This window comes from Prunus persica, chromosome G5 (genome assembly GCF_000346465.2).
Source record: "Prunus persica cultivar Lovell chromosome G5, Prunus_persica_NCBIv2, whole genome shotgun sequence".
Classification (NCBI taxonomy): domain Eukaryota; kingdom Viridiplantae; phylum Streptophyta; class Magnoliopsida; order Rosales; family Rosaceae; genus Prunus; species Prunus persica.
Window position 1 is genome coordinate 10,214,303 of NC_034013.1, and position 26,333 is coordinate 10,240,635.

The 26,333-nt window shown below is 38.5% G+C and overlaps 4 protein-coding genes across 5 annotated transcripts; 1 reads left to right on the top strand and 3 right to left on the bottom strand.

Annotated features, from left to right (window-relative positions):
* Window positions 866-5,857, top strand: LOC18777419 (probable transcriptional regulator SLK2). Its single transcript, XM_007208963.2, has 10 exons — window positions 866-1,259; window positions 1,951-2,491; window positions 2,648-2,779; window positions 2,970-3,018; window positions 3,121-3,335; window positions 3,458-3,526; window positions 3,682-3,782; window positions 4,039-4,132; window positions 4,209-4,278; window positions 4,781-5,857. The coding sequence occupies exons 2-10, from the start codon at window positions 2,030-2,032 to the stop codon at window positions 5,560-5,562; spliced, it is 1,974 nt and encodes a 657-aa protein (XP_007209025.1). The 5' UTR covers window positions 866-1,259; window positions 1,951-2,029; the 3' UTR covers window positions 5,563-5,857.
* On the bottom strand, window positions 6,138-9,281 carry LOC18775901 (F-box protein PP2-A12). The gene is made up of 3 exons (XM_007209369.2): window positions 8,459-9,281; window positions 8,028-8,146; window positions 6,138-6,833 (listed from the first exon to the last, which is right to left on the bottom strand). The coding sequence occupies exons 1-3, from the start codon at window positions 8,777-8,779 to the stop codon at window positions 6,410-6,412; spliced, it is 864 nt and encodes a 287-aa protein (XP_007209431.1). The 5' UTR covers window positions 8,780-9,281; the 3' UTR covers window positions 6,138-6,409.
* Window positions 13,654-17,020, bottom strand: LOC18776291 (scarecrow-like protein 28). The gene has a single exon (XM_007208994.2). The coding sequence runs from the start codon at window positions 16,164-16,166 to the stop codon at window positions 14,073-14,075; it is 2,094 nt and encodes a 697-aa protein (XP_007209056.1). The 5' UTR covers window positions 16,167-17,020; the 3' UTR covers window positions 13,654-14,072.
* Window positions 19,031-24,259, bottom strand: LOC18775932 (plant UBX domain-containing protein 8). 2 transcript variants are annotated; one of them, XM_020564144.1, is made up of 11 exons: window positions 24,014-24,259; window positions 22,736-22,806; window positions 22,043-22,628; window positions 21,865-21,945; window positions 21,669-21,784; window positions 21,388-21,598; window positions 21,064-21,264; window positions 20,852-20,983; window positions 19,763-19,906; window positions 19,597-19,653; window positions 19,031-19,381 (listed from the first exon to the last, which is right to left on the bottom strand). In XM_020564144.1, the coding sequence occupies exons 1-11, from the start codon at window positions 24,095-24,097 to the stop codon at window positions 19,274-19,276; spliced, it is 1,791 nt and encodes a 596-aa protein (XP_020419733.1). In that variant the 5' UTR covers window positions 24,098-24,259; the 3' UTR covers window positions 19,031-19,273. The 2 variants fall into 2 exon arrangements, with proteins under 2 accessions (XP_020419733.1, XP_020419732.1); XM_020564143.1 differs by having other exon boundaries at window positions 21,865-21,948.

Sequence of the window (26,333 nt, forward strand, 5' to 3'; positions counted from 1 at the left end):
ACTTTTCTTTTTAATATATTTGATTTGCAAGAGAAAGAGAAAATAATAATAAAATATTTCAGATTAGCCAACATAGAGAACATTGCTGGAAGAAACATCTTTTAAGTGGTTTGCTATAATAGTTTTCTAGCTATTTTAGCGAGAATTTGGCTAAAATTTGAAGACTCTCTTGGAGATGCTCTCTAAAACAATTGAATAAAGAATGCATTGAAAGCCCAAACAACTTGGAATATTGAAAGCCCGAAACAATTGAATAAAGATCTCAAACCAACTTGAACCTAATTTAAAAATCGAGCTCTCACCTTGTTTATTCCTGCATCCACTTCCTTCACCTCTCTTCGTCATTGTTGATGTTGTGAATGTCTGAATCCAACATAAGAGATTGTTTCGAAATTGACCAAATTGTATTCAAACCATAACCGTAGTTTGCCCAAAGTTGCAACTCTCGTATAATGGAGAAAGGCGTAATTTATTTATTTATTTTTGGTTGGTTTTGAAGAGAGAAGGCAGCTTTAGGTGGGCACGATTTGACTAAATTGCCCCTCCACATGAGGGGCACGTGACCAAAACATGACGGGCGTTAAAAAAATTTGACAGCAAATCACGATTGTCCTTGAATTGCTCGAAATTGAAAGTATAGGGACAAAATTGACAAAATTAAAATGACATGAACAAAAGTGGTAAAAGTCGCAAATTACCGGAACCAAAACGGACTTTTTATCTTCTTCTTTTTTTATTTTTTTGGGTATACTTTGTATTTCTACTTCATTAACAAATTTTTTTAAAACAAACAAAATGAAATAAAGGACAGGACAGCAAGCTCATTCGGCAAGGGCAATTTCGGAATAACTGGAAAATCCTAGGACCAAGGGTTGAATAAGGACGAAGGAGACAAGAAGGTTCATATGCCCTACTGCAAAATCTCCTTGAAGCTGTACGTGGCTTGTCCTAGGCTGACGCGTGCCTTAAGTCTTACCGGGACGTCCGGTTAACCCAAGTCCAGTAACCGGCACAGCCGGTCTCCACTCGCAGGCATCCACACTCTTTAACAAAGGTACCACTTCCCGCTCACCATAGCATACATACCAACCTTTGCTGCTACCTCACGGCCATGGCGGTTCTTCCAAACAAGTTCCACGCCACCTCTTCGTTTTCTGAAAGCTTCAATCGATTCTGAGTTGAGCCAATACTTTTTTAATATTTGGCAACAAAATCTGAGCTTTTTCAACTTATGCTTCAAAGTTCATGCTGCTTTGTGGGTGAGAAAATAGACCCAGCATTTTGTTTTATTTACTTTGCATTACTTTGTTTTGGCTTTGATTCTTTTACCAAGAAAGTAGATCCGTTTGGTTTCCGAGAAAATGTTGGAAAAGAACGTAAAAGAGAGCTTTGATTCTTGTGCCTTCTTGGGGCTGAAGATTGGACATTACCTTATCTACAGGCTCCATTTGTGATGAGACTGTTGTTTCCCTGACTATTTACTGGGAAAGGTTAAGGTTTTACTTAGTTTCTCAAAAGAAATGACTGGAAGGAAGAATTTTGGACATGGGTTTTGCTTCTTAAGGAACTTCTGTGCTTGCCCTCTTTATTTCCATAGAGAGTTTTCTTTGGGGATGGGTTTAATTGTTGTTCCTTGCCCCTTTTCACGGAAACCAACCAGTCTTATTTGTTGGTTTAATGCTAAGTTTGGTTCTTTGCTATTATTTATGTATGTGTATGAAAGCTTGAAAAGTTCTATGTTTTTGTTTCATAGTAAATGTGTAACTCAGCTCTTGGTTATATTATTGGTAGATATCCATGTGGAAAAATATGTTATTCGGTATCTGAAAGCCATGTACTTGTCTACTAGATACTATAAAAATTTTCAACCACGAGGGAAAAGGGTGTTTAAGATCTCTTTTTTTTTTTTTTTTGAACCGCCTGTGACTTTCTCTCGTTGCATAAATTCAGGTACCTTCAAACTCTTAAGTTATACTTGGTTCCTCCAAATTGCAGCAGACATCGCATTTAAAAACATAAATGCAACCAGATGCCGCCTAAAAGGAAGCAATATCAATGGCATTTCGGGGCTGCACCTCAGCCAGCATTGAAGAACCACCATTCACTTCTTAATGGTGGAGAACAGGAACCTCTTACCTCAAGTCAGAGGCATAATAAACCTAGAATAGACGTCAAGAAAGAGGCTAGTCTTAACAAGCATGCTATTCAGCAGCTACTGCAGAGTCAGGACTCTGAGGAATTGCAAAGAAATAAATTGCAAATACAGGAATTGTTTCATTATAATATGTCACAGAATCAAGATCAGCCAAAGATTTTACATCCTTCTCTGCAGTTGAAGGGTGATGACAAAGAAAAGCAGCAGCAACCGATGAGGCATGTAGTAACACAACAGGAGGTGGTGCATCAAGCATCTGTTATGCAGCTCCCTGATGAAGGTGTTTGTTCACGCCGGCTAATGCAGTACATATATCATCTCCGAAACCGGCCAGCTGTTAGTAGTTAGCTTAATAGATAATATACCGTTTATATTCATTCATGAATTATAACCATTTCGCAGTTCCTTTCATGTTTGTCATGACTGCTTCATCTTTGTTTTTCAACTTATATAACTTGAACATAATCTTACTCTCTTCTACCCCTCTTTTAGGACAATAACTTGTCCTATTGGAGGAAATTTGTGGCAGAGTATTATGCCCCAAGTGCTAAGAAAAGGTGGTGTCTGTCCTCGTATGATGAAGTTGGGCGCGATGCCCTTGGTATTTTGCCCCATCTAACGATGGTCGGTTTTCATTCTGTGGCTCCATTTGTTGATTTTTGTAACTTATGACTCCTACTAGATGCACAAATGTAGTTCCCCACTTGTAATATCTCTTAGCATGCATGTCTTGATATGAATGCACCTGATTCTTCTTCTTCTTATCTTTTCTACAAACTGAAAATTGGTAGTTTTGCTGCTGTTGTCTTGTCAGGTACCATGGCAGTGTAACATATGTGGTTGTAAATCAAGAAGGGGATTTGGTAAAAAAAAGTTTGCATTTTACTGAATCTATTTTCTCTGAATATCTGGCTTTATTATTTTTTATATCCCTCAACTTCTATTGGTCCTTTACCACTTGATAGAGGCATATTTTGAAGTGCTTCCAAGGCTAAATGAAATCACATTTGGGAGTGGTGTGATCGATGAACTCTTGTTCCTCGATTTGCCTCGTGAGATTAGATTTCCTTCTGGAGTAATGATGTTGGAATATGGAAGAGCAGTTCAAGAGAGTGTCTACCAGCAACTTCACGTTGTTCATGAAGGTCAACTTCGTATAGTATTCTCTCATGATTTGAAGGTGAGTGCACTTTGTATAAGTTGGTGGGTTAATTGCATACTGTTTCTAACTCTTTATGTATCTTGCTTACTAACTCCTCTTCATATAACTTTTCCTTGTTTTTATCCCCAATGATTTTTCAGATATTGTCCTGGGAATTTTGTGTATGTTCTCATGAAGTTTTCTTCCGTCGAACTGCAGTTGCACCGCAGGTATGAATCTTTCTTGTTTTGTGCTTTGTGTATTTTTGTAAGCTTGTAAAAGAGTCCAATTTGGTCATTGCTCAATGTAGGGTTCAGTCATCTTATGATTCCTTCCAGGATCTACTTTCTTGTAACTTTTTTTCTTCAATTTTGTCTTATTCTAGGTTGTTCAGCTGGTTCATGCCGTACAGGATTACAAGTGCTCAATTGATGATAGAGGATCTGATGGGGTTTTGTTCCAAGATGTACAAGCAAATTGCAATAGGTAAGAATGGATGGTTCTCCTTTTCTAGTTATATTGAAGACCAGTTACCTATTATTGTATAAATTGGCGTAGTGATGAAAAGTACTTGAGATAATAATTTTGCTTCTCATGTTATTCTAGAAACCTCATCTTTTAGGGGAGAGAACTGTATACTGCAGCTAGTGTGTAACTATTATTGGGCCTTTTTTTCTTCCAGCTAGAATGCTGTCATGATAGGTAATGATAATGTAGTTCTTTATCATTTAAATTACTGTAGGATCCTAGCAGCCGGAGGACAACTTGCAAAGACTGTGGATCAACAGCTGGTTGATGATTTGGGATTTTCCAAGAGATACACCCGGTGCTTGCAGGTATTGAACATTCATTTAGCTTTAGTTTGAAACTAATGTCCAATTTTTTTAACAGTTTCTTTTGCATTCTTAACAGATAGCTGAGATTGTCTACACTATGAAAGATTTAATGATTTTATGCCAGGATAATGTTACTGGCCCAATTGGTAAGTAGCAAGTCATGTGTTTCTGTTAATGGCTTCTCCCGTGTATTTAGTTTTCAGTTTAGCAATTCAATGGTTTTCCACCTCCATGGTGGTTATGCCGCTCTGACAAACGATGGAACAACTGCAGTTTTTTTTGGGCTTCAATAATTTGTATTCAATATGTTGTTGAGTAGCCCCTAAGATGGCTCTTTGCACCTCCTTGTGCATGATAACTGTGCTTGTTTGTCAAGCACATAACTCTCGGAGTAAAGGGTTGATTGTTTTTCTGTTTTTTGGAGATAAATTTTTTCAGATGGTGCTGTGAATGCTTGACTTTGTTTTTCATAATGGCAAGGAAGATTTTCTTTTTGTTGGTAGGAAGGAGATAAACTCATGTTCCTTATTTCCCCCCAGATGGAAGTTAAAATAGTTTTTTTTTTTTAATTTTAAACTGTTGCTTGAGTTCCTATTATCATCGTATTTCATCCCTAGTTGAGGTAATTGCTTACAAGTTTACTTGTAGAGAGCCTGGAAAGTTATTGCAGAGGAGCTGCCATGACCAAGCTCCAGAAACAGGAAATAAAAGGAAAGGAGCAGCTAGAGAGTGCACGAGATCCTCCAAAAGACAACAATAAGTTGATGGCTGCATCTTGTGGTTTTAGAAGCAATACAAATGAAAGCTCACCTATGAGTCACAAAGGACTTTCAACTAGCGCAGAACTGGCAGCATCATTGCTGCGTGGTTCTCACCACAAATTGATGGGACAAAGCAACTTGACCTCCATTGTGAGCAGAGCTAGCCAGGAGCCGCACATCCAGGACACCTCTTCTGAACCATTTCAGGGTCCTAGAACCTCAAATCCAGGACTGATTAAAAGCTCAGTGGAAAATGGCTTGTCAAGTTTAGATTCGTCTATGAAGCAGTACGCAATTCAAAAACTAGTACAGGAAATGATCAACAACAATAGCCGATCAGCAAATAAGCATGATAGGGAAGAACCCATCTGGGGCAGTGGTAAAGGTTCAGTTATAGAGTTGCCTTCAGGAGTTTGGGGCTGCCCAACAGCTGCAGCTGCCCAAGGAAATGTGTTCAATAGTATTGCAGGAAGGACCAGCAGCTCGAAGGCAGCCTTCAATGGGAACTCGTCCGAAGTTCATACCAATAATTGCTTCATCAATGGAGAACCAAATTTGTCAGGAAAGCTTTGTTTACCGGAATCAATAGTTAATATTTCTCATGGCTATCATGATCATAATTCAATTTATGGCAATGGCAATGACGTGGGTTATGGTTGGAAGGTCTGAATAGTTCTTCTTGGGTTGGTTTCATTGTGAGATTCTGAGGTATGATGGGTAAGTGCCTAATGCCAGAGTTTGTACAAGACTACAGGTCTCCAGATGCAGATTTTATCTTTTCGCTAATATTACCAGATATGTATACTGACACACTTCTAATGTCATTTCGAGTATTAGTTTATGATCAGTTTCAAACATATGTAAGGGCTCTTTCACAACCCAAGATCTTGTAATATTATCAAGCTACATGCTGTGATCTTTATAGTATTGGTATTTACAGCCTGAGCTGGTTCAGATGTTGCAATCAAAACCCTTTTCCAGTTCATATTTCTTTTTCGCTAAGCAAGAATGGACTGGAATGGGGAATGAGTTGCAACTGCTGTTCTGAGGAAGTAAAATATGATAAAACACTCGTTGATAATTCTGCAGTAGTTTAAGCCAAACAAGGGTTTTCCCCTTGACTGTAAATATATATGTGGTTGTGATCATTTCTCAAAATCAAATTCTATTCTAGACAGAAGACCTTGGCTATGTAACAGATACAAAATCTTAATGCTATCACTAATTAAACGAAAGAGCAATAAGAAAGTTCAACTGTAAATATACCCATCATTAATTTCTCAAAATCCCATACAAGGCAGAAGCCCCTTTGACTATGGAGACAGACAGACATACAAAATCTTAATCCACTGTCGCTAATTAAACGAATCAAACAAAGAGAGAATGAATTTACACGTTTCTTTGCTTACACACATATGACCCCAAGGAGACATTCACTATCTCTAAATTGGCTTTCTGCTGAAGATGGCCTAACTCTATAATACAGAACTACCTAACTGAAAAGGTAAAGCGCAAATTAAAAATGCTTTAGCCTTTCTCGAAATTCACTAGGGTATATAAGTACAGAGTCTAAACAGAGACCACCTTTGGTGTGGGTGCAATCAATCTGGGTCATAGAGAGTTTAATCTTTGTTGATGCATTGGGGTTCTCCACAACAAAATCCCCAACATGGTAGTAGTTCCATTTTCCAGGTTCAGTTAAAAAGCATTGGGACGAGGCATAGTGACCTTCTGAAGTCCATAGCTGAAACCTCACTGGTTTTATGTCCCAACCATGGACATGCTCGGTATTGCAAATTCGGCGACCAAACCTCTTCTGCGAAGACCGTCCCAGCTGCAGCCTAAAGAATAGGCTGTATGTCCCTGCTGGAAACGGGAACTCAACCTCCCCATCGACTTCTAACCACCATATTTGCTGAAGATATGCAACGCTGCAAAATCTGTGTTCAAGAAAAGAAAACTCCAACTTAGTTCCCCAAATACTTTTAGTGCAAAGGTAAATGGGTAAAGCATCTTATTCCAGTGAGGCAACCTCAATCAGAAAATCAGAACCAGGAGGGTATGCAATTCCAAAAACCCAAGAACCAGGGATCTTGGGACATCATAGCCACAACAGAAGTAAGCAATCCACAACCTTTCGGTTTATTTCACATGATCACATTAAGATGCATTGTATTAGTCATGAGGCCCAAATGAGCACCAGAATAAAATTAAAACAAAAATACACATCAATCTTGAATTGTATATCCTTTGGGATTCATTCTGTAAATGCTTTTAGACAAACTAAGTAGGATGAAGTCAACTTGAAGAGAAAGCCAACCAGCAATGCCACAGTACAAACAGATTCATAAAAAAGCCTATTAGCATTCAAAATAAGCTCAAATCAGGTTGAATAAATCTAGATTTTTCATAATATGAGAAGCTTTTAATTTTTGAAGAGTTTAATGGCAATTTAAATTAGCTGAAACTGAACCTTTTCTTAATATCGGATGCTTCATAACTTCTGACAAGCTTTTGTGGCAGTTTTAATAAGCTCAAACTCCAGTAAAGCAGTAACCATGTACCAAGAAAATTTTGCATTCTCATATCCTAGCAATGACAAGAATTAAGAATCACATTATCTATATGTTAGGTTGCTCTAAAGATTTGTTAATTTTCATTAGTTTCAGTGGACAAAACGAACAAATATGTTAATAAACTCCTTCCTCCTCCCTCCTCCCTCCTCTTCCAAGAACAGAAAGCAAGTACCTGAACAAGCAGATATTATGTTGATCCAAACCCTTACCACCGATCATTAATTGATCAAAAAATGGTGGTTAACCCCAAAAATACGAAGTTGCCCAAGGTTAAAAAAATTTGGCACGCTTTACCACAAAAACTTAAAAAGTCATTAACATACCACAAACGATCACAACCACAAACTTCCATAGCTCAGCATCATGCATTAAAACCGAAATATCATTAAAACTTCACAAAAGGAATAACCTAAATAAATAAATAAACCTACTTGGGAAAATTCCAGCAAGGAAACTCGATGTAATACTTGGACGTTCATCAGCAATCTATAACATACAAAATTTCCCATTTCACTGGAATTTCAATGAGAAAGGAAAAAGAAGATCAGTAATTCTCACCTAGATTCTTCAGTTTGAATATGATTCCAATATCTTCGATCGTCAATGCCAGTGATTGCTAATCCCTTTGAAGAAATCGACAAGCAAACAGATCCTGTACTTTTATCCAGCCAAACCGTCTGCACCCAACACAAAAAATGTCAAACACCGCACACCAAATCCAAAGCAAGGAAATAAAACATAGAAACGATAAGATAAAGATAGTAAAGCTTACAAAGTCAAATAATAGTCCCGAAACATGAAAATATCTAAACTTTCATTATAAAGTTTTCATTATAAAGTTTACTTCTTTCAATACGATTTCAATACGATTTCCTCGCTGAGACAATTCAAGTCAAAGCCTCCAATTTCTATCATTTTCCCACGCTTTCTCGATACCCAAACAGAGAAAGAAAAAAAAAATGAAAAATGAAAATCGAAAGATAACCCACCTTGGTACCATCATCGAAAGAATTAGGCTGACAAAGCCTCGTATAAACATCTCTTTTACCCAAATTTTCCAAACCATCACCGAACACTTTTCTAACAATAGTTTGATAATTGGAAGGCAATTTCGATTCCCAAATGAAGTCAGCCCAAGAAGCTCCACGAAAAGCCCGATTGAGCTTCGCCAATTTGCAAATCTCCGGTGGGTCCAAATAACCCAGAATCAGCGCCGCGCAGCTCTCCGGCAAATCGCCAAGACTGGGTTTTGATTGCAAAGGCAAAGCCCCAACTGGGTCTGATTTGCAAGCAGAGAAACTAGCACCCATAGCCAAACAGAGCAATCAGAGAGGCAGAGACAGAGAGAAGCTCAGAAAGCTGTGAAGAATTAAGCTTTGTGAAGAAATAGAGAGATGGGTTTGGTGGGAGAGGACATGAAATCTCGATGTATGCACTAAAGTATTGAACTTTCGTAGAGGGACGCGTAGAGCCCAAGCTGTGAGAGATGGTTTTGGTTGTTTGTTTCCCGAGAAAAGGAGGGGGCGACAGCGGTATCTGATGTGGAAGAAATATAGAGCATGAAGAGAGACTATTGTATTGTCGCCATTTGGGTTTTTTAATTAGAAACAGTGGATAGCTGTGGACGGCTGGTTCACACAAGTAAACCGTTTCTGGTTTTAAAACATTTTGGATTGCTTTCTGACTCTTCTTTTTCTTTTTCTTTTTCTTTTTCTTTTTCTTTTTGGATAAAAGGTTTCTGATAGATTGGACGATAAGGTTGTTGGTTAAAAAGTAAATCGTATCTGATTATAAGGTAAAACAAGATTAGACGAATTTTTATCTATTGGTGGCATCGATTGCTATTAGATTATTATCCCGATCAATTCGGTTTATCTGAAAATATGGTGTTTGTTTATCTGTTTTTTTGCCAACTGTTTATCTGTTTGATTACTATTAAATTGTTAAATTGTGGCTAATTTTTGGTAAGAAACATTCGAATCATTGATGAGCGGCTCATATCGGTGCGAATGAATGTACCTGGTGATTTTAAGTTCACAATGGTTCCATCTTTTTTCTTAAAAAGAATGAATTAATTGTTATCAATGTTAAGAAAATAGGATGAACAATAAAAAAATTAAAATAGACAGTTTGACATCGTCGTTTGGAAAAGATTAATGAGCACAAAACAAACTCAAATATTTTATTTTTATTTTTATAAAATTCTTGTGTAATAAAGAACGGAAATTCTCGACACTCATTTCCGTACGCGCTATGATTCTCAACGGTCAACGAGGGGGAGCTCCCAATAAAACTGTCAACCTCAACAATGGCATCACAATTTTCCTAGGAAAGACCTACAATATTGTAAATTAGCTAATCAACTGTATCTCCAAACCCTAGTGAGACTGCTTAACTACACATTTTCTAATTGCTTTTCTCCTTCAAACACAAAAGCTCTTGAATATTTTTCGACAAAAACAATACAAGGGTAGCCATTAATTTTTATATTGGAAATTCAATAATACCAAATTGGGAGCACTAGATTCCCATTATCCATAATCACAAATATTTAACAAGAAAAAACAAAGTCCTCGTCCCTTATATTAATCGCCATTTAAATTAAATGAGTGGTTGAGGTATTTAATTTGGAATTCAAATACGTGGACAATTGATCTACCTACAATTAGCGAAAAGCACATTGACCCTCAACGTGGTTCTGAGTCAGCTTTGAGGAGGTGGCATGCTAATATTTAGCCGTTTTGCAATGTGTCCCATGGTTTTCATGGTTAGGGTTTCTCTCAAGAATGGATAAGGGATTAGAAGGCCAGCCTCGGCCATGGTGGAGGAGAGTAGGCCAATTTTTTTCTTTAAATATTATATGGTAAGATTCATATTTTACAATGAGTTTGGTATCTTTGGCACCGTTGTCAGCTGGTATCTTGGCATAGTTGGCATTGTAATCTATTGCAAGCTTTGTTTAATCATAAACACTGACAAATTTTAGGATCAAAGCACATAAATCCTCTCAATTATCTTTTATTTGGTTGAAAGAAATCATCTCAGTTATCTTTTGTATCGATTTGATGTAAATTTAATTTGTAAGACAATTTAGAAAACACATTGTCGTTAATAATTTTGAATTTTTTAAACAAGCAATACTTTAAAAGAATAAATCAAACATAGAATCTCGCGTATAAGATTGTCGGTAAAACTAATTATAGATTACCATATATTTGAGTATCTTGTAGGATTCACAGAGCAGTAAAATAGCATATCGAATATTTGACAACAACATTAAAAAATTGCAAAAGGATCTTCAATGGCTTTTGAGTTGAAATGAGCATCTTCAAGTTTACGATCGTATGCCTGGGAGGTAGCTCCCACTTGGGTTTAATATCTAGAGTTGGACCCAGTGGTCTCTCCCACTTGGGTAGGAACTAGTCAGCTAAGCATAAGAGAGAGCTATTTAAATTCGAGAGCAAAGAAGAATTGTTTGAATGCACAAGGGGAAGACTGCAACTGACCACCTACCAGAACTCAGCCACTTCTAGTGGTTTTCAATGGGGAAACTGTCTGCCAACACCATGACATATGCAGTACAGAAATATTAGGTTAGCTAGCACGAAACCCTAATTCTTAATTTGTATCAATAACACGAATTGAATTAATCATGGTTGGTTAAGAAATGCTAGTGCAAGAATTGGCATGGAGTATACGAAAAGTATTGTGTGAACCAGAAGAAATTAAACCCTGAAAAGGAAAAGGATTTGGTCAGTCCAAGTAGACGGGGCAGATAAATGGTTTGATGTTAACATGCATATAGTTTTAATAGCTGCAAATGCTAATTAATCACATGGTTAGATTAATTAATTTATTATCAATGGTAAATATCCAGTCAGTCTTCATTGGTTGGTTTCATGTGTTTTTAATTAAGGTCACATCATCATGTTCATCATTCGGTCAAGACATGGCTCACGACCCTATCAAGCACACCGGAAAGACATGATGTAAATAAATAGTATGATCTTTCTGGTAGTTTATTAGATTTTTATGTTTGGGCACAAAGTTACAGGGATTTCTTCTCAAATCTATGGTTATGCCGTATACATATTCAAAGGGTTCAAGTGAAAGGATATTGAGTAGGAGTCAAGGCCGCTCAATGATTGTGAGTAGTTCCGCCCCTATATATGCGTGAACAATTGGCTTTGTAACTAATCTTATCTAAGCAGTTGTTTTGAGGAGTCTTTATGCCTCGTAAGTGATTTTATACAGGTACTTTTATTATATCAAAACGTGTTAAGTGCTATATGTTTCTAATATGTAGGATTTTTATAACTAAATTTTTCTGCCCAACGCTATAAAAGTCAGACTCCAAATAGTACATTCCTTAAATCTTTCATTGTCGTCTTCGAAAAAATATCACAAGGTTCAGCATTTTTCATTTAAATATGTGGTCGGAGTGTGAAGAAAGAAAGTGCAAAATTAATAAATCATGTCTTTGTCATGTTTGGTGATGATGTTAAATATGAAAGTCATCTTGATTTATTTATGGCCCTTGATTTAAATAGGATTTGCTGTTAAGAATCACATGGAGCAGGTAAAACATATACAGAATCTCTTACTCCTTTCTAACCATCTTCTTGACTTCTTCCAAGCATATATAATATACTTAATAAAAGAACCCTAACAGAGAACAAAGAAACCTGGCTGCCAAATTGAACGGTACAATTTTCAAAGAATATGGTACAATTGATGTAGATATAAAGGTTACTGTGTAAGATCTATTTTGTTGTTAGCAAGCCGGCAACAACTACCATTCCATAGACTGATATACGACGTTGCTGAAGAAGAAGAAGAAGACAAGAACATGAGCAAATGGAAAACAACTTGAACAAATTGACACCCATAAAAAGAGGTCTTGATATCGACATTAGCGGCAAATCTGAGGAGAATGGGGGGCCATTGACAGCTAATTGTTCATTTAACTTCGTACATATTGATATTATAACCCTGGCTGGTGCCATACAACAATGTCATGTAGATCTATTTGAGAACCTTTGTGGCTCAAATTGAAGCTTCTTTTCTACTTTCCGGACATGTCAAACGTCAAAATGCATTTTCGTTTTCAACAAACAATAAGATATTTGTCAAGGAGTACCATTTACAACTGGATGCTCACACGCCCACAATAATGAAATCAGTCACAAATAGAGAAACTAAGCTCACGCTAATAGGTATCCAACTCACATCCATGTGTGAATGTGAATTGAAGTTGAACTCAATACCTTCTCCAGTCAAGTGGAAATAACTTAACTACAACTAGAACAAACATCACAATTTTACTTAGGTGAATTTTTTCCTTAACATTGGAAAATAGGGTGTAAAGAAACAAATTTAATTTGCCCTAGCACACCCCTATATATTTATGTATACTTTTAGCTTGTAAATCAACTCTGCGTAGCTGTCGTCTTTGCTCCACCAGAAGCAGGTGTGCTAATGTGACAAATTTTGAGCTCATCCTTGTAGCCTTCAAGTTGGCTTTAGCCTTTTGGTTTTTGTCAATTTCGCATGGTCCACCACAAATAATGAAATTAAAGAGAACATTAATTATAAGATCAGAATAAAATAACATTAATGCTAGATAAACTTTTTAACTCTGCACTGTCGAGAATATACCTTACAGCACGTAGCACCGTCGGATATGCTGACTTTGTGATGAAGACAATATGTTGACCTCAAAGAATAAAGCTTAAGGTGATTAACTATAATAATATGAGATTAGATATAAAATACAATTAGATAAGAGAGTGTGACATCATGATATCGTATAAAGTGATCAACCATGTTGTGTGTTGATGCCTTTAAATTTGCAAACCCAAACAAAAATCTGCCTTAAAATAATATAAGGAGATGCTGACAGGTAACATTCTGACATGATCAAAGCTTTTGTTTTGGGTTTTTTTTTTTTTTTTTTGTTTAAACCTTAGCATTAAATGGAGCTAATTTGGGAGCTCCATGCCCAAGCAAGAAAAGCCCAATCTAATGTTAAAATTGGCTCACAAAGCTCGTCATGCTTCATGCTTTGGAAAGCCCACATAGATTGGGCCACTCCTATTATATATGTGAGAGAGCCCAGATGGGATTGGGCCAGAATCTCTGTGTGTGAGAGAGAGAGAGAGAGAGAGAGAGAGAGAGAGAGAGAGAGCAAAAACAACCATATTATATATGACAATGGAATTTCCAGCTACATGGTCCATTATTACCAGTACAACAAAAGATTAAATAGATAACATGACTTGACTGACTTACAAAGAATTTCAACTTACATATAAAAGAATGAAAGAATAAACACAAGTTGACTCAGAATGACTTAATTCTAAAGAACACTGACTGCAAAGAATTGAAATCAAAATATCAACCTAGTCACTTTTTTTCTTCTTCTTACAAAATAAATGGTTCTGACTCTACCGGACTGACGATCTTATATCTGCAAGGAAAGAATGAAAGAATAATACTAATGACAGATTTCCCCTACCTACAAAGAATTCTGTATCCCTTTTCTTTTCTGTATGCAACAATGGAATGAAATTTTTGTATGAAGAAACTAAAATCCGCGGCTATTTAACTTGGTTGCGAAAATGACGATGAGCTGCCTGCAACATCAACTGGTGTCCATGCTGAAACTGTGTATAGAGGCTGATCCATCCAACCTAGAGTAACTGCTGCTGCTCCATCTTGTCCTTGCTTCTTCACATTGTAATTCTCACCAGCATACATCTTCAACAGAAACTGGCTCTGAAGCATTTCCCTCTCCGTTATCCCCATGCATCGAAACCCTCCTTGCTCCATCAGCTTCCTCCACTTCTCAAAGCTCTCGTGCCTCTCCAACCTATCGCTTCCTTCGCAAGCAATGACGTTCCTGATTTCGCGTGCAAACATCTCCTCCACTTTGATCCTGGCCTGGCTCTCCGAAGGAAGGCTAGAACTAATCAAGTCAAATATGGCAGAGTAGTGCTTCAATGAGTTGGAGACTCTTGCCTCCAGCCTAGGCTCATTGTGCTCAGCCTCTTGCTCTGCCATGAGGACTATTGTCGGGTTTGTGCTTCGGATGAGTCCCAAAAAATCTCTCAGAGCTCCTCCAGTCCCGTCATAAAGAGTCTTGTGCAGTTGGAAAACACAATTCACTGCCACACTTTCTTGCTCCTTCACATGAAGCATCCAAAGCCTCACATCTTCCAACCTGTCCACAACGGGGTGGAACTCGAAGGGCAGGTTCAATGCCCCAGCAAATCCAGCAAGCCTATCTCCTGTCTCGTTGAGCTCTTGCTTCGACTCCCCTATACCAGTGATCCTAATGTGGCTTGGTGGATTGGCCCTAGAAGCTAAACTCTGGAACAAACTAGGCCACTGCAGCCCTTGCTTGATGTCGAAATCTATGATGTGAACCCTGTCCTTCCCTTCAAAAGCTCTCAGAAGTATCTCATTTGAGGTAAAATGAAGAAACTTTGGAATTGGGCTAACCTGGTTTAGAAGCCTCAGTGCAATGCCAGAGTCATCATCTCCTCTATCAAACTCTCTAGGAGGAGTGATCTGAAACACATGTGGCCAAAGCCTAGTGACTCTCAGAGCTAAAGCTTCAGTGTAATAGGCCGTAAGCCGGCTTATGGTGGTTCCTCTTGGAGAAGCAAGTTCCCCCAACTTAGCTATGAAATGGTTAATTGCTGCAATGTTCTTCAACCCAATTGCCTCCACACAAGCCGTAAGCAAGCTAACAAGCTCAAAATCCTGGTGCTCTCCTTCACTCTCATCATCATCATCATCCTCTGCCTCAACCCCTGCACCTCCATGTGGGATATAAGGATCTCTAGACCCATTACCAGCTTCATGTTCAGAGGCACTCTCATTTAGCCTCAAACCCAAGCTTTGGCTATCCGACGAAGCGCTCGATGCTGCTGCTGATGCTTCCCTTCCCAGTCCACGCCTAGTTTCGGCGTCCTTCTCGCCAAGGTCAGTGATCTCAGTCACAATTGAATCCAACCAAGGATTGTTTGACAATGGCAAAGGCTGTGAAATGGCTTCAGCTGGAACATAACAAACCCTCTCTTCATCTCCTGAGCATGTCAAAGAGAATGGAAGTTCAGGAGGAGGATCAAGGCCTGTGGTGATTGACTGAACTGACCGAGGCACATGGAAATCAGGCTGAAACCAAAAATTCCCAGCACCCAATTGGCCTAAACTCAAACCATCACCACCTTCATCCCCTTTGCCATTATCAAAGCAACCCTTTTTTCTCTTTGCTCTGTTTATGCAAGACTCATCATCATCCACTGAGCCCCGCTCTGCAAACCTCTTCAAGCTCTTACCTCTCTTCTTCTCCCAAAACTGATCATTAACCTCCTTTCTCGCCTCCACAAACGCCGCCGTCTGAGCTGCACTTGTCACAGGACCGCTGGTAGCCAGAGGAGGCAGCCTGATGCTCTGCTTCAGAGAACAACTGCTGGTCTTCGAATCGATCGATTTCTCCACCGAAAGCCCCACAGGCCTAATGGGTTGTGACCTAGAGGTGTCTTTCCGAGGAAAGCTGCATGGTAAGTCCAATCTCTGTGTGCTCATTGCTGGTAACTGGAAATGGCAAGCTTGTAACTGTGCTGCTGCTTCACTCCTCAATCTATGCCTTGGTGACAACAATGTGGAACTAGAGCACCCAGCCAACATCCTCTATGATGTTCCAATTTTGGTTTTTATCTTGGTTAATGTTTGTGCAACTAATATTCACCCACCCAATGTGTTTTTCTTTCTTTCTTCTTTAACTCCCTAGCTATCTCTTCTTTTGGGTTTCTACAGCTTAAAAATGTGAAAGAATGGTGTTTTGTGCAGAGAATTTCTATGATCTTTGAATGAATATGTGATTGAAAGAGAAATCCAGAGAGATAGACTATGTGAAACTATATGTGAGTGTGTGAAAGAATATTTCTACAGAAAAATCTGAATAAAAACAATAGGAATCCGATGAGTGAATAAATCAATCAAAAGGTGTGTATAAGTTTGAGTGTTCCTATATGTGTATTTTTATGCAAGAAAGAATCAAAGAAACAATCAGAGTATATGCTAAGAACCCAACCCCAGAAAAGAATGAAAGAATTTGAGACTAATCAAAGAATAAATTCCTACAAGAACAAGATCATCGGATTCCAAAACGTTCAAAGAAAGCTCATTGGGAAAAGCAGTGATTTTGTTTCACCATGGAGCTAAAAACAGAGTGATAGGGAAGAACGCAGATACATACAAGCTCAAACTGGTGGATCAAACTCTGAGAAATTTGCAGGCCCAGATTAGCATTTGGAGCCTCCATGAAGATCACCACCATGGCTGAAGCAGAACCAGAAGCAAAACCCAGAAGCCCTTTAAATGTGCATGCATGAAAAAGCTGAAGATCAAACAACAAGAAGAAGCAGACAACTCTCTCCTTAGCTAAGCACTCTCACTCTCTCTCTCTCTCTCACAACCCAAAGAAACCAAAAACCATAGAACCCTTCTGTTTTTATATACTATAAGCCTTTTAGTTCTTGGCCCCCCCCTCTCTCTCTCTCTCTCTAGACCACTTCCAGGACTGTCTCGATCATGGGTATTTTTCCTTCTTAATTTAATTTAATTTATTTAACTTGAGTGACTGATTTGATTCACCAGCATTGAAAAATTGAGGGGTGAAAAGGGTGTTGGAAAAGACTTCAGGAGGGGAGTTGGGTTTGTGGGCCGTGGGATTTTGATCAGAGGGTGTAGAGTGGTGGGCTATATGACCGTTGGGGGCTTGTCGGTGAAATATGACCGTTGGGAGGGCGTAGGGGGGGGTTGGTGGTGTACGGAAGGGGGGTTTTTTTTCTTTCTTTTTGGGTAGTCTGTTGATATACACGTAGGCCGCACGTGCCTGTCTGCTGCCTTTCCTGCCTTCGGTTCTCTCGACCGTTCGGTTGCTTCATCATTGGGCCTTTTGGCTTTGTTTAATTTTCCCCTTAATTAAGTATGCTTAACTTCCTTAACTTCTTTCATGGGCCCTCTGGCCACACAGATTTATGCCACGTGGTGCCAAAACCATCGGCACTCTACCTTCTTTTTTAGAAATTTTTATATGTTCCGCGTACACAATGTGGTTAGTGTTTCGAGTACACTATGTAGCTGGTGTACTATCTAATAAATATAGAATGTGTGGAATTATTGTCCAACTTACTGCATTTCTTTTTATAACGTGTGGCGAGCTGCATTGGAAATATTCCATATGTCCTCTGTCTATTGGATGGTACACGTGGTGTACCTAGAACACCCAAAAATTACTCATTTTCTTTGTTCTTTCTTTTTTCTCTCTAAATAAGCACTATACCATGCTGTCGGTTTCACGTGCCAACCTTTGCACTTGCTAACACAATATTGGACTCGTTCAAGGATAAAGAAAACTTTGCAAAAATAGCTTAAGTGACCAATAGCAGTTACTCATGATTTGAGGTCAGAGGCTCGAAGTTTCCACCTCAATATTGTTTGTATATAAAATAAAAAAATTAGCCTAACCCATGTATGTTTGCACGCGGTTTATACAAAAGCTAGGAGGAGTCATGATATAGTGGGATGAGAGAGTTGGGAAAAAGAACAAAGACATCAAGTACATGGACGTATGGAGAGCAAGGCAAATAAATGTCACTAGAATCTCCACTTGCATAGAAATGGTACAAGCCTAGGAGTAGTTGGTTTAGCTTTTACCAAGCCATATCATTGATCCAGTTGAAAGAAAATCATTCCCAAATATGCCTTGAACAAAATTGGATCCGTATAGGTTATGATTCTGCTAACTCCCAAGAACTCTTTTGATTTGAAATGAAAAAAGTAAAAGTGTAAAAAAAAAAAAAAAAAAAAAAAGACTGTTAAAGTGTTGTTGCTAAAACCAAAAACACATCAGCAAAACGAACTTGCCGCGAAGGCAAGGCTGGGAACCTGGAAACAACGATTATATTCTCCCACACCGAAAGTATAATGTCGTATGGCCCTTTCGTTTTACCCTTTACCCTTTACTTTCTACCTATTCTACTTTCTACTTTCTAGAGGATTTTGGATGCAGATTTTAAATTTTTTTGTTTTTTCAATTGGAAAAATAAGATAAATCAGTATTGGGTTCAGATTTCCATTTCTGGTAAATAACAATTCACAATATGAACAACATGACAAGTCATATGGTGTGAAATAGAATGTGATGGATTTTATTTCATTTTAGCAGATACTTTTATTTATTAATTTTATAGGAAAGATTCAGTTGGTTCAGACTAGAGGTACCTTAGCTCTATTCCAACCCAACCCAATTTTCAAGTACTGGAATTGGAAATTTCAGCCCTACCCTCAATCCTGGTTTGTAATTCCCAATCCTAGCTTATTCGTCATCGGGCAAGCTCGAATTGGCTTCTTAGCTGCATCAGCACGTGAATGCACTTGTAGCCGTTAGATCGATGACCCTTGTATTAGGGTATACGTCCATATCAAGGCAAGCAGGTGTAGCCGTTAGATCGATGACTCTATCAAGCTACTGGGATATGCTCGCATTTGGTGCAAATTCATACATTCATTCATTCCCCAAAACTCATGAACAACACACCACAGATGGAAACATACAATGACCATAATTATTCCCCCTTTTAAATTTGATTCTGCCCATGTCCTCAAATCCATGTATGAAGTATTTCATCCAAACACCCCCGAAAGCGCAAACAAAAACCAGGATTTCATTCACAATATATGTAGATAAATGAAAAATGTTCTATTGTTCTACATTTTGGAGTCAGCTACTATATCAACTCCAAAAACAAAGCTTCTTGTTTGCTGGTAAGGCCAACTTCATTCAATGTCAAAGCACTCTCTCCATCGCTGAAAGCACGCCTAGGGAACGGCCTCACCTATTTCAGCAACATAATTAAAACCAAGCAGAATAAGACATAAAGCGCAAACACAAATATCATCTCAAAGTTTGTTTAGGATTTCTAGCATTCATATGCAGTTGTGCTCTTTTTTCTCCATGAACACGGTTTAATTGATATAACAATTTGCAAAGATTGAAGACACGGGCTTTATTGACACTTCGGGTATTGAATAAAATTCAAAGTTTACTCACCACTCTGTAAGAGCCGGGTTTGAACCTCCTGCCAATATCAATGAAGTTGAAAAGAGACTGCAATGCAAATTACTATCCGGCTTAGCAAAGAGTATGTGCAAAGAGATAATGCAGCTAAAAACAATATCAATGCAGCTAAAAACAATATCCTTCACAACAATTTTACCTGCAGTTTGTCTGTCTTAAGAAATCGGCGGCCATGGCGGCTGCCATCTGGCATTCGCACCATAAGGGTTACAGCATTCTCATCATTTGATGCTGGTTCTTGAGGGAGAGTAGCTTCTTTTGCTGCTAATTGCCTCTCCAGTTCCTGCAAGGAAGAATCATGCAGAATGAAGATATAAGTAACTTCAAAACATAAATCCACCAAGACAAGGAGTCATCATTTCCTGCCCACTGAGAATGAGCAACTAGTGTCCCAAAAAAAAATTGTGAGTAGGGCCCAAGTATGTGTCTCAGTACAAACTACAAAAGTCAGTGAATGCATAACTGTCAAATAAGGGTAATACTCGCCAACCATAATTAGGATTTATCAGACCATCTGAGCAGAAATACTGAAAATAAAATACTAAAGCCAAAGACGAAGACGAAAATTTCCAAAATATGTGTATTCTTTTATTCAGTCTCCATAATAAACTTTAGTTATCAAAGTAATTTTCCATCTGAAAATTATTGCAAAATGACACCTACAAAAATTTATAAAAGAGTGGCTCCATTCCCATACTCATTGCTCAACACACCACTAAATTTCTAACCACTCATTGTAACATTCTTCACTTTTTATCTTATTTATCAATTTCAAACAATGAAAAAATTAAAACAATAAAAGATAAAAAGTAAGAACCACAGGCAGACCACCCCCTGCTGCCAGGCCAGCCACCAGCATGATGCTGGCTGGTGTTTTTCAAATTTTGAGGATAAAAATAAGAGAAGAAAAGAAAATATTCAAGTGACAGGGTGGGAATAGAGCCAATTTTTATAAAAAACACAAAATATATATATATATATATGAACTGAGAAAAATGACCATGTTTGGAGCTAAGTTAATTAATCATACAAAATACTACTAATGTAAAATAATTTAACAGGAAAGAAAAACTGATGAATGCAAGAGTTAAATGTATACATATGTAAGCATATATAGATAGATAGATAGAGAGAGAGAGAGAGAGAGAGAGAGAGAGAGAGCAAGTCACATAACCAACATCAAATATTCTAAAACTAAGAAGATGCAAATATATAAAATATACAGTACCTGCTCCTCCTCAAATTTCCTCTGAGATTCTTCCTCTTTTAGTCTGTCTTCTTGACGACGAGCTTCAGCTTCCTCAATAGCCTTCAGTTCCTTTTCTCTATCAGCTTGAAGTGATGCAAGATATTCATCATCCTGCATGTATCAAGTTAGTAAAACCATTAACACAACTTTTAGTGCACAACTTTTAGAAATTTCGTCCAGTATTTAAAAACCTGTTGTTCCCTTATCAACCGCTGCGCTGTCAGAGAGGGTGAAGGAGGACGAGGTACTGGCCGGGGATACGAACTCTCAGCTCGCATAAACTGATGAGGTGCATAGGGAAGGCGATATCCAGACCCTTCAGGAATTCCACCAAACATTGCAGCCTCAAGCATCACTGCTTCATCGTGCTCCTCTGAAGAAATGCCTCCCCACTTCAATTATAAAGAATAATTGAAGGTCAACATTTAGTTGGTGTAAACATTTACTAACATGATCAATTAAAAAGAATTTCGAATACTCATTCATAACTTATAATAACTTAAAAAGAAAGATACCTCATCAGTAGGGAAGACACTTCCACTGTGCCTAGGATGATTACCCATATCCTGCTCTCCAGGACTTGAAGGTGCGCTATCCTCAGTAGCTCCAACGTCTTTGGCAGACTCCACAGAGCCAGAGGACATTCGCCTGGACCTATGTCTGACAAGAGGCTGCTCCTCCACGTCTTCAGTTTCATCGTGGATGGATGAGCTTCCTCCTCCCAACCTGGATTCACTCAAAGCACCCTCATCAGAAATGATGTGTTTAACACTTAATAGCAACACAAGATATATACCTTCCGTTTGGTGCCGTTAATTTTTCCAGCTCCACCTCAGCTGCCTTAGAAGCCCCCATCTCTGATGGGCCAACATTTTCCCCCTGGCCACGCAATGCTTTCTCTTGCTCTGCTGTCTGGACTCAGTTCATGTCAAATGACACACTATGGATACCAATAATAATAATAATAAAATAAACAAAAAACAAAAACAAACCTTCAGTGACAATGAAACTGCATGTGCAAGTTCAGGATCCTCTAGGTGAGGCGGCCTTTGCGGAGGCTCGTTATCATCAAACTGCTGCATCAAGATGAAATTAATACAAAGACAATCTCTTATTACTAGAAAACCACAAACACGAGGTCCAACCCAACAGTGTAGGCTTGTCACATACAGTTGGTGCACCAAATAGTTGATTTTGTTGGCCTTCTTCAACTTCACGTTTTGAAGCCTCGATGGCAGCTCGAATCATTTCTTCTTCGATATCATTGCTATAATCCTGTGGATCATCAAATCGAGGAGCACTAGGTACAAAATTTCGGTGATGAGATCCATCACCTGAAGAAATATCTTGTGGTCCGCTGCCTTGTCCAGCCTGAACAGTTGGGGCAGCTGGAACATCATCATCTTCATCATCAATTATAACAGTCCCAGGGATACTTGGGCCATATGCATGCGCTGTTCCAGTGACATCATCAATGGTAGGAGCATGGCCAGAATGGCCGGAGGGATTGTCACCATCCTTGACTTCTATGGGGATCTCCCTGACCTCTCTTGGATGAGTAACAAATGGTGCACGTTCTCTAAAATCTGACCCGCTTTCAAATATGCTGCTACCCAAACTTGGATTAAGAAGAGAAAATGGATTTATATTGCGGGTTGCAGATAGAAGTGATAGAGGATCTCTCCGAGGTCCAACTGGAACTGGATCATCAATATCCATCAAATCATCTTGAGCTGCAACAGGTGTTTCATGCACACTGGACATGAAATGATATCAATGTTAAAGCCGGATATAAGTTCCAATAGTTGATGATGTATCATACTAATTATGTTAAGAATGAGCAGAAGCAGATGAAAAGCATACTTCACTGATGTGTTTCTATCTCCTTCAGTAAAATGTGCATTCACAGCTTCATTGAGATCGCCACCATGCTCCTAATAGCAAGCAAACACAAACGGAAGAAGATCTATAAGAAGCAATAAATTGGCCAACATGCTAAAGCTTTTTTTCTTTTATTTATCTTTTTTTTTTAGACTTAACCCTCTAATAGTCAAACAAGAAAGAGCATCCTCAAAAATCCAAGAGACTAAAACACAAGACTACTCTAATAAGAATCTAAATAGTTCACTTGTAATAGTAGTTAGGTACGCATCAATCATAATCTTATATGAAGGCAATAGCCTGTATCAGATGGAGCTGAAGTGAGTTTTCTTGCTCACCCCAAAGCATTCAGGTTTATCCAGCCACAACTCCAGAAAAATTAGTTGCACCTTAGATACAATTAGATATATTAATAGGGAAAATTATATTCCAAAGGTTTCAGAAAGGTTAGACTCAATCAAGTATAAAAGAAGCTAACCTTGCTGTAATTTCTACTCCAACTAGTTGCAGAGATATCCACAAGGCCAACTGAAGTGCACACCTTGTTCATTGCTTACCATTCAATAGTTACCATACTATTCACTAGTGAGTCTAACCAAGTACACTTGACCAAATTTTCTACACCAAAAAATTTTTCAGGTACCAGTACATTCACAACCCTTCTATTTTGTTTGGTCAAACAATTAATTGTACAAGCCAACCCTTCTCCAAACTCTATATAACAACCTCACTGCCCATATTTCATTGAACCGTTCAAAGAGAATACTAAAAGTATAAGTCTTTAACTGTATAACAGTAATCTCATTGTCCTAAAAATACCATCTATTCCTCTATACAATCACAACCCTTGTAAAATTCTTCAAATTTTTTTATTACTCTTTTGAGTAGTGCAAGTAACACCCTTTTAACTTTAATTATAGCCCACCATTTAACTGTAGTTTACATAAACTATAGCATAGAGCACTTGACGACTAATACCATCAAATAGCACCGAAGTAAATTCTCCCTTCATCTAAATATACCAATACACTGAAGCAAACAATACCATCCTAACAAACTAAATCCCATATTTAAATTTCAAAATTCTCAATAAAATCAATCCAAATACTTTTCAACCAAAATTCCCAATTAAAATCCATTACCCCAAATGCAATAAAAAACCTAACAGCAACATTACGTTATTTAACATCTTAAAACGGAGAATTGAATCGGCGATTCTGATTACAACCACAGAATTGAATTCAGGACATTAAGAGTTACCTCAAGCTTTTGCACGGCGACGGCTTCGGAAGCGCCGGTGATGCTGATAAAGGTGTCGATTGCTTCCTGATTAGGCCTCGCCATGGAAATTGCTGCAGAACTTCAAGCAATTCTTGAGCTCCGATTTTCAGTGTTGGTGTTGGGTTTTATGAATTTATTTTTTGTTCAGAGAGATGGAAGTAAATTAGTAATAGATATTTATGTGTGAAAATATAGGATGTATGTTATGCGCTCATATATATAGAGTGGAGAGTAAGGGCGTGTTTGGAAGTCGGTTTTTTGGAATTAAAAAGAATTTAAAATGGTGAAATTGCTTTTGGGTATTTTCTTTTCCATTCTTCCACGTCTCTCCTGTATGGAGGGTAAAGCATCAAAGACACATCACACAAGCACACATGGATGACTTGCTGTCTAAGCAGCTCTAAAGGAAGAACGTCATTAACATAAAGTTCGGTTTAATACAGAGATTTACATACAAGCCATGAGGTTTTTTTTTTTTTTTTGGTTCAATGGCATGAGGACTTTAGAAAAGGAACAAAAATTTAATTTTTATTACAAGCATGTCTAATTTTTCATTAAAAATTTAATAAATTCTGGCTAATAGGGTCTAATCCATTGAAAAATGGCCTTAACTTGCAGACTAAATGTCTCATGTTCGAACCCCATGGTATCTTTTTTTTTTTTTTGATTAAGAAGGGGGGCAAAGCCCCAAACAAAAACAAACAGACTACACAAACTGGTCTAAACAGACCAATCTAGAATGAACAACTCCCAGCAGATCGTCAACTAGATAAGCACTTAACCAACTAGGGGCATGCTCAAGAATGCACAGCCCAAGATCCACTTGGTAACTCCAATTAGCCAAACAGTCAGCAACAATATTCATCTCACGGAACACGTGCTGAAGGGCACACCTAGGAACCTGCTGCATAAGGTCACAACAGTTCCTAACCAAAGCAGCTAAGGGATGCATAGCAAGCATAGAAGGATTCTGGCAGAGGTTTACTGCAATAGCTGAGTCCATCTCAATAGTGAGATTACTGATGCCCTTCTCAATTGCAAGCTTCAAACCAAAGAAAAGCCCCCATATCTCAGCCTCAAGAACTTGACCTTTCCCCAAATTAACAGCAAACCCACTAACCCAGTCACCAAAAGAGTCACGAATGACTCCCCCAGCACCAATGCAGCCAGTAACATGTTTCCTTGAACCATCAACATTCAGCTTAAACTGTCCATGCTTAGGGGGCTCCCAGGCAACATGGATTTGAACTTTATTTTCTCCTATAGTGCGATTAGAAGATGACTTAATCCACTCTTGGGCTGCCCCGCAGATAACTTGTCTTGGACTGAAGGGAACAGTATCCTCATTCTGAAAAACATGCTTATTTCTCCAACACCATAACTGCCAGCAAGTGAACACAAAGACAGTACTCTAAGGAACATCACTATTCCATTTCGCCTTGGAGAGCATGTTAACCTTCATCCACGGCTGAGCATCTAAGCGGAAAAAATTATGGGCAAAGGCAGGGAGAATAGCATTCCAAGTAGTTCGAGCTCGCTCACAATCACGAAGGATATGAAGAACTGTTTCAGTAGGCCAAGAACAAAAACCACATGAAGAGTCAGAAGCCAACTGCCTTCTAACATGCTGATCGTTAGACAAAATTTTGCCTTGAGAAGCCAGCCACATAAAGTATTGGAGCTTAGGAGGAACATTTAAACTCCACAAGGATTTCCAGCAGGAGTCAGGAGTAGAACAGCCTTCAAAAAATAAGCTATAAGCAGATTTAACTGAAAAGTCGCCATTAGCACTACCCTTCCAAACCTGAGTATCAGGTAAAGAACCCAAAAACCCCACAGGAACACTAATGATCTGTTGGAAAAGGTCTTCACAAACCACACCTCTCAACTTGTCAATATCCCACCAGCCATTCATAGAGAAACTTGAGACAGAACATTTGCTATCATGGGCGGTGAGAACTCCAGCCTGCTGCAATAAAGGGACATCAGTAACCCACTAATCCTCCCAGAAATTTACACTATCTCCCCGACCAACTCTCCAACACATCCCTTGCTTAAGCAACTGAATACCATGTAAGATACTCCTCCAAGTAGTGGAACAGACCTGCCTTGCTCCAAGAGAATTATCAAAAATAGAAGTCCCTTTAAGATACTTAGCCTCATAAATTTTTGCCCATAAACCATTGTCCCTAGAATGCAATCTCCATCCAATCTTAGCAAGCAGGGCCTGGTTCATACTAGCAGTCGTTTTAAACCCCAAACCTCCTTTACCTTTAGGCCTACAAGCCAAATCCCATTG

What these genes read in the sequence shown, in the direction of transcription:
- LOC18777419 (XM_007208963.2), top strand. Translation starts at nt 2,030, where the DNA reads ATGCCGCCTAAAAGGAAGCAATATCAATGGCATTTCGGGGCTGCACCT. An exon ending in GAACTGCAGTTGCACCGCAG is followed by an intron (nt 3,527 to 3,681) that starts GTATGAATCTTT and finishes GTCTTATTCTAG; the next exon opens with GTTGTTCAGCTGGTTCATGC. An exon ending in TAATGTTACTGGCCCAATTG is followed by an intron (nt 4,279 to 4,780) that starts GTAAGTAGCAAG and finishes GTTTACTTGTAG; the next exon opens with AGAGCCTGGAAAGTTATTGC.
- LOC18775901 (XM_007209369.2), bottom strand. Translation starts at nt 8,779, where the DNA reads ATGGGTGCTAGTTTCTCTGCTTGCAAATCAGACCCAGTTGGGGCTTTG. An exon ending in CTTTCGATGATGGTACCAAG is followed by an intron (nt 8,147 to 8,458) that starts GTGGGTTATCTT and finishes TGTTGGGTGCAG; the next exon opens with ACGGTTTGGCTGGATAAAAG. An exon ending in ATTCAAACTGAAGAATCTAG is followed by an intron (nt 6,834 to 8,027) that starts GTGAGAATTACT and finishes TCTTGAACACAG; the next exon opens with ATTTTGCAGCGTTGCATATC.
- LOC18776291 (XM_007208994.2), bottom strand. Translation starts at nt 16,166, where the DNA reads ATGTTGGCTGGGTGCTCTAGTTCCACATTGTTGTCACCAAGGCATAGA.
- LOC18775932 (XM_020564143.1), bottom strand. Translation starts at nt 24,097, where the DNA reads ATGGCGAGGCCTAATCAGGAAGCAATCGACACCTTTATCAGCATCACC. An exon ending in GATAGAAACACATCAGTGAA is followed by an intron (nt 22,629 to 22,735) that starts GTATGCTTTTCA and finishes TTTCATGTCCAG; the next exon opens with TGTGCATGAAACACCTGTTG. An exon ending in AACCCGGCTCTTACAGAGTG is followed by an intron (nt 19,382 to 19,596) that starts GTGAGTAAACTT and finishes TTGCTGAAATAG; the next exon opens with GTGAGGCCGTTCCCTAGGCG.